General features: G+C 40.5%; 1 protein-coding gene across 1 annotated transcript in view; it reads right to left on the bottom strand.

Moving 5' to 3' along the window:
- Positions 1-12,316, bottom strand: part of FGD6 (FYVE, RhoGEF and PH domain containing 6) — a 106,959-nt gene that overhangs the window by 11,679 nt on the left and 82,964 nt on the right. Inside the window, 8 exon segments of the mRNA XM_027543129.1 lie at positions 118-220; positions 1,233-1,379; positions 1,865-1,967; positions 7,780-7,859; positions 8,587-8,670; positions 9,208-9,276; positions 9,986-10,057; positions 10,141-10,199. Coding sequence (XP_027398930.1) covers positions 118-220; positions 1,233-1,379; positions 1,865-1,967; positions 7,780-7,859; positions 8,587-8,670; positions 9,208-9,276; positions 9,986-10,057; positions 10,141-10,199 — 717 coding nt within the window.

Genomic DNA, 12,316 nt, shown 5'->3' with positions numbered 1-12,316 from the left:
GAGAGAAGTATCACCAATTATATTGCTAATAGGCCCTATAACAATTCTTTTAGAAGGTTTTTTGCAAGCATCTGGACCATAAAGGAATTTTCAGTTAAATCTTTACTTATACATTACCTAATTTCTGCAGTTCTTGGAAACAGTGTTCACATACTCTTGCTGGTTGATTTTTCAGGTAATCTAAGCCATACTTATTTGATGAACAAGCTTGGCATACAATCTGCAAACACATTGGAATTAAATCATTTCATTTATTTTTATTTTTTTTAAATTTAATTTTATTTTTAAATTTTACAATATTGTATTAGTTTTGCCAAACATCGAAATGAATCTACCACAGGTATACCTGTGTTCCCCATCCTAAACCCTCCTCCCTCCTCCCTCCCCATACCCTCCCTCTGGGTCGTCCCAGTGCACCAGCCCCAAGCATCCAGTATCGTGACTGGCGACTCGTTTGTATCTAAACCATCAGTCACAATTTATAGCCCAGTCTACTTTTCAAAACCTGTTCATAGTCATTGGGTCTCAATAACAACTCAGTAGAGGTATGTAGGGAACTCACACACACTACCACATTTGAAGAGGCCACAGATTATCATTGATTGCTTATGACAGATAATAATATACTAATGGAGTTAACAGGTGCAAATGTTTAGACACTGCCTGGTGGGTATAGTAAGTGCTATGTTAGCTGTGCCATCATCACTGTCACTGCTGCAACCATGAATACCTCTGCTGTACCTCTTCCTAGTGTCTGGCCTGTATTAAATGCTCTCTAAATAACATCCATTAAATCTTTACAGTCACTCTCTGATTTCATTGTTACTATGCACATTTTACTGATCATGTTATAAAAACTTAGAAACATCACAAAGGGTAACTTCAACACTGAAAGTTTCCTCCTGTTAAGAACGTAGTTTTGGGACAAATGTAGTTTCAATAATTACCTATAAATGTGAGCATCTATTTAATTGTCAATTTGTTAGTTTGTTTTTTTTTTTTTAAATGAACATGTTCTACTATTGACATCCTAAAGTAATCTTGGGGTAGAAGGAGTAAGTTTCCTAACAAGATTGCCTCATGCTAAATGTTTAGGGGGGGATACCAGTCTTGAGTCAGTATCTCTCTCCTCCCTACCCTACAATGGTTTACAAGTGGAAATACACTTCTTCACCATGTACAGCGTGGAGCTATTGAAAATCACAAGGGAAGAGAGTGTGATCCTCTCCAACCTTTCCGCAGGCCCGGCAGTGATGTCGTCTCCAGGTGAGAGTAAATTCACTGGTGCAGATCATACACATGGTGGCCCTGGTATCAGGAATCCAGATGGGAGCCTTAGATCCAAGAGGACTAACCTCGTCTTTATCTTCTGAGTCAGCCTGTAGAAGAAGGACTTCTGATTATTTCTAGGCACGCTGCCTGCTACCGCTCAAATCTTTTTATTTTGCACTGGCAGCTCACAATGCTGACGGTATCATTAAGGATGTGGATGAAATAGGAACAATTGTATTTTTCATCTTCTCAGGATATTAAGATGAGCTACATTCCAACAATCCTCCAGTGCAAAACTGTACTACCATTGCCTGTGGTAGTGCAAGGACAGCTGATTAGTTTCTTCCTCAAACTATACTACTGTATTTTCTACAGTGAGGTTTTATAACCAGAAAAAATATGAATGCACTATATACTATCCTAGATTTGTAGGGAGACATTAATAGAATAAACATTTAGGCTCTGAAATTATGCACATACCCAATCCTTCTGTGAAGCATATGCTGCTTTTCTAAACCCCTGGGAAAAGTTTCTTTAAGGTGAAAATGGTTTGAAATGCACTTAAAAAACATGCGAAGGAAAAGAACAATACCTCATCAAGACTCCGACTAGGACAGAATGTGATTCTTTTCTTGGCATACTCTTCTATTGACCTGGAAATGGCTTCGAGCCATTCATCCCTTTCTGGGGCAGAACTGTTGGGGGCAAAAGAGGTTCTATCAGCCAGATGTCAGCTCTTATTCTTTGCCTTTTTCTTATTTTCCTTCTGCCATGGCAACAGATTCCACCATCCTCCAACAATGTGAGTCACAGGCAACAACTAGGAGGTTTCTGGGCACAAATAACCAGCGGGCATTTAAAGAACATATGGCATTTTAGCAAACACAACACTTTTCTTCTTTCCAAAGATACCACTTTCTAAAACTGAATGGCTTTTGAAGTCTCCTAAATTTGGAAGTATTTTTGTTCAATTTAAGGGCTATTCATGCAATTAATAACTGTAATTACTTATATAACCAAGGAGCTTCCTGAGATATAATCCTAGCTTTAAAAAATATTCCAAGGAATCAAGTTTCAAATCCAAATTTACAACACAGAATGCCAAATATTTTTAGGTTACTAAATACTCTAGAAAGGGCACTAGAGTAAAGGAAACATATTTTTGGTGTCATAAACAGAAGCTGAAGAAGTGTTTAATAAGGTAGAGAGCCTTCAGTGGTTATTAGGGCTCCTCTACCAATTCAGTCCATCACGTTTTCTGTTCTTACCCTCAGTTCATCAGGAATGTCTGACTCAGATATAGATAGAAATGGGCCAAATAGGGGGACAGCCTGCTCGGAAAAATGCATTCTTGTTCTACGTTTTTGCAAAGAGGCCCTCTAAAAAAATTCTATGGTGACTCAGAATCATTACCAGTATCGGTGCATTTGTTTTGCAAACTCAGGAGGGGAGACACATTTTAGGTATTGTGTGTGTATGTGTGTGTCTTTGTAGAGAGAAAAGAGAATTTAATAATAAATGTAAAACTCTATCATAATAAAAATCCATTATAATAATGGGAATGTTACTGTGTAAGAAAATGTGCATTTTCTTATTTTTAAGAGAAGCATACTCAAGTATGCAGAAGTAAAATGACCTGATATTTGCCATATGTTTTAAAGTACTTTTAGAAAAAAGGAAAATCTGTGGCAGAACCTTGGTAATTTTTTGAGTCTTAGTGACCAAATATGCAGGTTCGTTGTAGTCCTCATTCTATTTTTAAGTGCATAACTTTTAAGTAATGACTTTAAAAGGAAAAATTCCATCATAAAAAATTATACAAATAGGCATATTTTGATGAATCCAGAGCACATCAAGGAGATACTTTAACCTTCCCCACCATAATCATTCTCAGAAATGAACCTTCCAACTAAATGGCTTCAGTACCATTTAGAAAATGCACTCATACGGATATTAAAAGGAAGGCATCCAGTTTACAAACAAAATTTTAAAACTAGTATATTTTTCAAAGTTTCATTATGTATCAGAACCAAAATAAAATAGAAATAGCCCCATCTCTCTAAACCAAACAAAACCCACCTGTTACCTCTACTATTCCACCATCACTGTCTCACTAGCTGCCGCTAATTTAACATTTACCACATTATCTGCCAATTGTGCTGAATGCTCTCTGTGCAAATGCCATCACACCTCATATCCTCAGAGGAATATCTCTTTCCCCCAATCCCAATTTCACACACCATCTCCATCTATAGAAAAGCAATGTGAAGATTTGAACAGTTAGATAATTTGCTTTAGATAATATGATGCTCAGGATGCTCAAGTGCTCAGTCCTGTCTGACTCTCTGTGACCCCATGGACTGGAGCCCACCAGGTTCCTCTGTCCGTAGGATTCTCCAGACAAAAATACTGGAATGGGTTGCCATTTCCTTCCCAACGGATCTTCCTGACCCAGGGATCAAACCCATATTTCTTGCATCGGCAGGCAAATTCTATACCGCTGCATCACTTGCGATGCCTTAGATAACAGGCTGCTGTGTTAAATGGTGACCTGGTATCAGACTCAGGTGTGGCTAAGGATGGAACCCTTCACCACCAGGCCATCTCTAGCTCCTATTCCTGTCCTCTGAAGAGTTATGCTATGAGATCACAGGTCCAGGTTCCGGGTAAACATTCATAAAATATTACTGTCCCCCCTGCCTTCTCTCCTTCCCCAACTTTTCACTGGAAAAGGTAACAGAAAGCAGAGAGGCAGATGGCTAATTTGAGGATTGCTGTCTGATTTTTCTGGAGCCCTGGGAGCATGTGGAATGTGATTCGACTGCAAATCATGTCACATATGCTGTTCTTTCATTTAGTTATTCCTGGCTTTTTCTTGTGTGGGCTTCTGCCAAAACAATGTTTATCAGCTCTTGATAAAACACGTCTCAGAGACCACACACATTCGCCTCGAGCATCAAGTGCAGACATTCTAGCCCTGCTTTTGTGACATGGTTAAGAGAAGAATCAGCATCTTCCTCCTAAGAAAACACAGTTAAGCCAAGTATTCTTTTCTTTATGGAATGTGGACATTGCCAGAAAGCAAATTTGCATCAACCAAGCACCTTTTCTCCACTGACTGGAAAGAATTTCTAAGGGAAAAAGTTCTCCAACAGAAGGGATTTCTGGTGTGCTCGACCTGCCACACTATGGCTTTCTTGTGTTAACTGTGGGATGCTACTCTGGGGTCCAAAGGCCCCATCATTTCAGTTCACTTGATAACATTTACTGGGAGCCTTCCATGGGCCAGGCACGATGCTGTGAACCGGGCACAAAAGTACCCTTCACTTCCAAGTGCTGACACCCAACTGAGGTGAGACCTAAGAACAAGTAATTACCATATAATACAGTAAGGGTAAAGTAGATAAATAATTCAGAAATAGTAAACTACCTCATTTGGGTCGCAAAGAAGGCTTTGCAGAGGTGATGACTAACGTGCGACTGGAAAAATTACAGGATTTAACAGGGAAGTCTGTGGTCTCCCTGTGCACTCCCAGTCAGTCTGCTACCTTCCATCATCATCTCTAAACTGATGACTCCCCAGGACATGCCTCTAGTCTGGTCTCCCTTCTGACATCCAGCTCCTGGCATAAACTACCTCTGTACTGACCGATGGTTTTTAGGCACCTCATATTCAATATGCACCTGTGAGCCTGCACTCACTCACTCAGTCGTGCCTGACTCTTTACGACCCCATGAACTGTAGCCCACCAGGCTCCTCTGTCTGTGGCATTTTCCAGGCAAGAGTACTGGAGCAGGTTACCATTTCCTTCTCCAGGGGATTTTCCACATTCACATCTGAACCTAAATTCCTGATTTCTCCCCAAAGCTCTCAGTTACCTATCGCAGCAACCTGATACGTTGTCCAGGCTAAAGACTCAATCTTATTGCCTCTCTCATTTCCTTTGTCCCATTACTCACTGCCTTCAGTTCCCTCTCAAACTGTTCTCCACGGAGTAACCAGATATTCTTTTTAAAATGCCAGTATGATCAAATCATTCCTTTGTATAATCTTTCCGTGGTTTCCTGTGGCTCTTAGGCTAAAGACCAAAATCCACAAGACAGTTCTGCATAACTTTTCTCCCCGTCCCTTCAGGTTTATCTCGGGTCACTCTCCCTCTCATTTGCTAAGTTCAAGACGCAGTGGCTTTTCAGTTCTTCGAACACGCCATGCTGCCTTCCACCTCAGGATCTTCGTTCCCACTACTCCTAGTGGCCAAGAGCCCCCTCCTTTTCTCTTTGCCAAGCTATCCAACTCCTACTTACCCTTCATAACTCGACAGACACAGGACTTGAGGGAGGCTATCCCTAACTGCCCTTTCTCCATCAAATCTAACTGAAGGCTAGACCTCAGTCTAACCATAGTCCAGACCTCACCATCGACAGCCTCCTAACCGGTCTTCCAACTTCTACTCTAGTCTCTGGTGGCCTGTCATCTACAAAGCAGATAGTGTGCTTTTTTAAACATGAAAAATGAGGTCACACCAATTCTTGGCTTAAACCTTTGGATAGTTTCCCATCACACTTAAAAATTCAGTGATCTTACTAGATCATTCTAGGAGCCAGATCTGAAAAAACACACAACATCTAGATATTTAACTGATAGGCAACCAAAGAAAGAAAGACTGACCATCATTTTCTGAATTGTTTAATTTTTAATAAACAGAATGTTTGTTTATCAAAGCACATTTTAGTTAGAAAACTTAAGTGCAATTGAAAACTTAACTTCCCTATAAGCATTTCCTCTTTGGATCTTTGAAAATAATTTTTTTAATTTTAAGAACCAAGCTAAAGTATTCGCCAGCAACCTGATATACAGGGACTTGATGTTCTTTGCATTTTTTGTACTAATTCAAGAAAGAAAGAAAAGAAAGGGGAAAAATCACACAGTTCCAGGTGATCAAACTTTTTTCCCACTTTCTTAAAAAAAAAAAAATTGGCTGCACTGCTCGGCTCATGGGATCTTAGTTCCCCAACCAAGTACTGAACCTGGGCCCTGAGCAGTGAAAGTGTGGAGTCCTAACCACTGAGCAACCAGGCAAGTCCCCTACTTTCACATTTTAAATACTGATCTGGAGGATGCTTCAAGTACTCGCTCCCTTGACAGAGCTCTGCTTGCTCCAGCCAGCATCTGGGAAGCACGTGACAAACCCAGAATACAAGAATTTGTCTTCCCCTGTCATCCTGAGATTTAGTATCAGACAGCAGTGGCCTTTCTGTTTCAGAAGAGTGACACAACCCAGGGAGCTGTTCCTGTGGTCTGATTTGGGAAGTCAGCACATTTGGTCTGAGGCCTTCACATCCAGGGACACAGGCAATATTAGAACAGTTAAAAGAATGAATTTTAGTGTCAGATCCAAATTTCAGCTCCACTGGCTCTGCTACTTAATAGCTGGTTGACTTTTTTCACCATAAAATGGGTATAATAGTAGTAACTCACCTAAAAATTTATTGTGAAGATTTAATGAATTAATACACAGAAAGTACTCAAGACAGTCCCGACTACAAAGTAAGCACCATGTAAGGGTTTGCTGCTATTTTGATTACATCAAAGGTGAAGTCTGAGAGCCACCCAGACTTGTTATCCAGATCTGGCAGTAGAGTAAGCTAGAGCTGTTGGTGTCTTTCCCTTCACCAGTCAAATCCTGCCAGACAGCCACTCCTGGCACTTAGCCAAACCTGAATAATGTACCTGTATGAGTCATACAGTTTCAGGTTTCCTCAGCACTTGATTTACATTATGGTCATATATTTTGCTGTACACACAAATCACTGTAGGTTTCTATTGGAGGCAAAGTGGTATTATAGTAACAACAGATTTAAAACCAAAAAAAGTTCTATTCATATCCTGACTTTGCCAGCAATGCAGCCTTAAGAAAACAATTCAATTTTTCTGTAACTTGGTCTTCCTCACTTTTATGACACCTACCTCAATAGATTTTTTATGACCTTGGAATGTTATACGAAAACTTCCTTGTAAAATATAAAGTGCTAGATGTTTTAAGAACATTCCATATCACTGTAAAAGGATTTGAAATACCCACTTCAAAAATAATGATTGGCAAAGCACTTTTTAGCATTATTACTCCATTCAGAGGAACATTTTAATATTTGTGCTTCTAGCATACTACTGCATCAGCTCTCAGACATTCTCCCTACATGGTAAATCAAGAGTAAACTGCATGGGGGACCCCCTTGATGGTCCAGTGGCTAATACTCCTCGTTCCTAATGCTGAGAGGCTGGGATCTGGTTCCCCTGGTAAGGGAACTAGATCCCACATGCCGCAATTAAGACCTGGCGCAGTCAAATAAATTAATAAATTTAAAAAAGAAAAAGTAAACTGCATGGTATTAGGAGAGAAAAGAAGGGGGGAAAATAAGTCTAGTTGTTAACCTTAATGTGAAAAATGTTGCAGGTATCTGAGCCCGTAACACTGGCAAATGTTTATACGTATTTGTAAAATGTACCTGGCTGAGAGGATGAAGGAACGTTCTACACTTTCGATCTTAAGTTCATTTTGATATGCTTCTTGGGTGGGTTTTCTGACCTGGAAGAAAGCAAAACGAACTGAGCAGACATCTCCTATGGAAAACCTTATCTCTGATGTGCAGTTAAAACTGCCCAATGCTCTCCCTCATCTGCTCTATGCTCCAGATGAATGTAAACACCCACATACTCAAAGGCCCAACTTTCCCATCTTCAGGCCTTTGCTCACACTATTCCCTCTACCAAGAATGCCTTTCCCCACATCTCAGTGTGGCCAGATGTGACTCACTCTGTTAAGATTCTTGGCTCTTCCTCCAGAAAGACTTCCTCATGTCTCCCTCTTTTCTCACTGCCAACTATCCCTCCACCATGTCCCATAAAAAGCTACACGTTCTTTATTTTCTGAGCTCCCACAAATTTTGTGCCTTTATAGTGATTATTTATTACCATCTATTTTATAGGTGTTGACATGCAGTGTATTTGCTTCCCCACTAGTTGCTAAACTCATGGGGGTTTAGAGCAAAGGTGGAGACGAAAGAATCCTGTTTCAATTCATCTTTGTATTTTTCACTAAGTCATTAACATGTTTTGTTTATAGCAGTTCTCAGGAAATATCTTGTAACTAAATTAATATATGAGGGAAAAAATGAATAAGTGAACACACGAACAGCAACACATGGAGACAGAAGAGAGAAGGATTATGAGAAAATGATCATCGTAGGGATTTTTCTCTAAATACATCTGGGTTAAAAATATATATATATATATCTTCTAACAGACGCACAGACCTTCATTCCAGCCAAAGATAGCATGTTGTTCAGTTTGTACATCCCAGACTGCACTGGTGTTGTATACAACAGGGCATCATTAAACTGAAAGTAGAAACATTTCATAGGACAAAGTAAAGCAAGAAATTTTATCTACAAAGATACTGGTAAGACACAGGAATAAAGGAACAAAATTACCTCTTTGCTTCAAACTCTCTCAATAAAATCCTTAGGTTCTGCTTATAAAATCAGAACCACCTAGAATGTTCTATTATAATATTACTAGAAGGCAACTTCTGGAAAATGCGCTGTCTTTCCAAGTTCTATAAGAAATTTGACATTTTCTGAATTCTAAATCCCACTAAGGAACTATAATCTGCCAAAACAAAACACCGACAGAATCAATTTTTCCAAATCAGACATGAAACAAACTAGATTCAAGAAGGAAGTAAATTTCTAGTTATGCACCATACAAGACTTTGTTTCCTATACTTGACATGCAAATAAGCACTCCAGACAGTCAAAGATCCCACTAAAACTGCTATTTGAACATGCCAAGCTTATCTGGCCTGAACAAAGGTCTCCTTTCACTAAGCAATTACCCCTGCCTTGGGTTCAACAGCAACACACATGGCCACTTACCAGGAAAAACATTCGGGGCTGCATGACTTTCCGAGATAGCTTCATCAGAATTCCTTCTTTGAGAAAAACCTGATTCATCCAAACGAACACCCATTTAATACCATCACAACTACAATATATGTATACACGTAATTTCCTTTTCAACCTTCTTTACCCAGATGTTTTGTGTGAAGGCTGGGTAGCATAGTTTCCTTGTGGCTTTTTACAGCCATGGTTTCTTTTAAAACCCTTACAGTCATTTAGGAATTGGATAAGCCAGCAGAATTCTATAAAGCCAATACTGACCCCAGGGGTACCATGTGGTCTAAAATGTAACTGACTGAGTGTGTACTTTATCCCCAGGCTGAGCCAACATCCTGACAATTGCACTTTGTAAATTTCCTGAATTCATTCCCTCAGCCACTTTTGTGCTCCAAGAAGAGCATCAAAACATCAATAATTTTCCCCTCCTCTCAAAATTCACTCTTACATTAAAGATTTGAAATGAAATTGTCTTTAAAGCTGTGTGAGGTCAGCTATATTACACAATAAAACGATCCTATTTAATCAGATACTCTGTGGGGTCCATTGCCATTCTCCTAATTGAATTGGACTTCTTGTTACAGTGACTTAAATCATGCATGTTTTTAAAGGATAGAATGAATGCAGTTAATCCAGATTGGGTCACTGAAGACTAACAATAACAAAAAACCTATTTTCATAACTCAAATGAAAATAGCTACAAATGGTGACTAAATCCATTGTATTAAGCTTGTAAAGTGCAATCTAAAACACTTACCCGTCCAGGCTGAACTATTTCATGGTGTCCATTTAAGCTGTACTGAATTTGCATAAGTTTCTGGAAGTTGTCCTATAGAAAGAGAATGCAGAGCATATGAAGGCATAAGCTCCCAGGTACAACAGTACAACAGCCACTGAAATGAAGATACTTACTCCTTGCTTCATGGTGTCATTGGCGTGGTTGGCTACCTCTATAACAACAGCAAGGGCATCTAAAATACGTAGGAACAGAAGGGGCATTTGATCACTATCATTACCAATGAAATGCAACATCAAGCAACTCCAGGTAACAAGACGGCTAGTGGAGGAGCTCAGTTAACTGTGCGTGGGCAGAAATACACATGGTGAAGTTCGAGGAGAGCAAAACCAAGGACAAACAGGCAAAAACAGTACTTAGGAAAAGAAATGAGCCAAAGACAGACTCTGAAGACACATTAGAGGGAATTCCCTGGCAGTCCAATGGTTAGGACTTCCATCGCAGGGAGTATGGGTTCAACCTCTGATCAGGGAGCCAAGACCCAATAACCATGCAGTCTGGCCAAAAACAAAAAAGACACATTATAGACCATGCATATCAACAGTAGGAAGTCAGGATTGTTTTGCGCTGAGATTTGTGCTCTTGGAGACTACAAGGATACGAACAGGATTTAACTGGAAGCTGAGGACCATTCCAGGATAAACTGCCTTGACAGACAAGGATCCTGGGATAGGAAACCAGAATTATGAGAACCTTGAATTTAAGAAGGTCAGGGCTTAGCTGTCTTCTCTTAGTCTGACCCCAAAAGGGAAAAAAGCCTCGTGGAAGCATACTGTATCTTAGGAAATTACACACATTATTTTGTGAGTTGGGTTACTGAGCCTCACCTGTGTTTTATTCTTTTTATTAACTTCTTGCCTTTATCAAATGTTTCTGAACGTCTGTCTTACCATCTTCATTATACATATAAAGGAAAAAGTGTCCCTTGTCTCGTTTTGGGCCATGGCTGTTCTCAGCAGTATTCCCCTAGGGAATGCCTGAATATGTGTAAGAACTTTTGTTTGTCACAATGATGGGAAGGCCCACTGGCCTTTAGTGGGAAGGAGCCAGGGATGTTAAATATCCTGCAGTGCTAATTAGCAATCCCCACAAAGAAAGCTATCCCAAATGACAGCAGCACTTTCACAGAGAGAAACTGGTAGAGTGTTAAAGAGGGAAGCATACTCTCCTGAGCCTGGTGTGGCAGTGACAGTAATTATCAATGAAAGGAATAGATATATATATTTTTTAATCAATTTCTGGAAAGGGTTTGAGGTTTTTTTTGGACCAGCTACTATACCTACTGGGATTCCCCGATGGCTCAGATGGTAAGAATCTGCTGGTAATGAAGGAGATCCAGGTTTGATCCATGGATTGGAAAGATCCCCTGGAGACGGAAATGGCTACACACTCCAGTATTCTTGCCTGGAGAGTTCCATGGACAGAGGAGGCTGCTGGGCTACAGTCCACAGGGTCGCAAAGAGTTAGACATGACTGAGGGACTAACTATACCTTCCAAGGGATACTCTTTCTGGTATCGACCCTGGAGGTTTCTGTAGCCTTTAAATATATTATTGGACTTTCCTGGCAGTACAGTGGATAAGAATCCACCTGCTAATGCAGGGAACGTGGGTTCGATCCCTATCTGGGAAGATTCCACATGCCGCAAAGCAACTAAGCCTGTGTGCCACCACTACTGAGCCCATGTATTGCAGCTACTGAGGCCTGCGCACCTAGAGCCTGTGCTCTGCTACAAGAGCAGCCACCACGATGAGCGGCCTGCTCACCGCAACGAAGAGGAGCTCTGCTCATTGCAACTAGAGAAAACCCACTCACAGCAACGACGACCCAGTGCAACCAAAAGTAAATGTGTTATCATCACCTTTATCCAAGGAAAGCAGTATCTTCTTGTACAGATTCCAACCACCTATCGGAATGTACTGCAGTTGGCACTTATCGTGGAAGATATCAAGAGGTGAGCCTGGACACATTCCCTGCTTTCTGACCTGCTTGACCTCCCAGTGGACAGGGACAAAGGCTTGAAGATTTAATGAATGGATGAAGTACTAAAGTTGCTGCTATTTGGTCACCTGGCCTCCAGGCTCTGACTTCTCCCACCCATTCTGCAACCCTACTTTTCCCATGTCATCCCTTTACAAGGCCCCTGTGACTCTTCCTTTAACTTTTCTGCTCACCTTCCAAAGCTATATTACCAACAGTCTCATTTTCTCTCGCCCTTGGGCAGTCTCATCACTGCACTGCACTGCCTCTGGCCATACAGTACATGTCACCATTCACTGCCTATTCTAAGCC

The sequence above is a fragment of the Bos indicus x Bos taurus genome, chromosome 5 (genome assembly GCF_003369695.1).
Source record: "Bos indicus x Bos taurus breed Angus x Brahman F1 hybrid chromosome 5, Bos_hybrid_MaternalHap_v2.0, whole genome shotgun sequence".
Taxonomy (NCBI): Eukaryota; Metazoa; Chordata; class Mammalia; order Artiodactyla; family Bovidae; genus Bos; species Bos indicus x Bos taurus.
The sequence above is the reverse complement of the archived record's forward strand: the minus strand, read 5'-3'. Positions and strand labels throughout refer to the sequence as shown.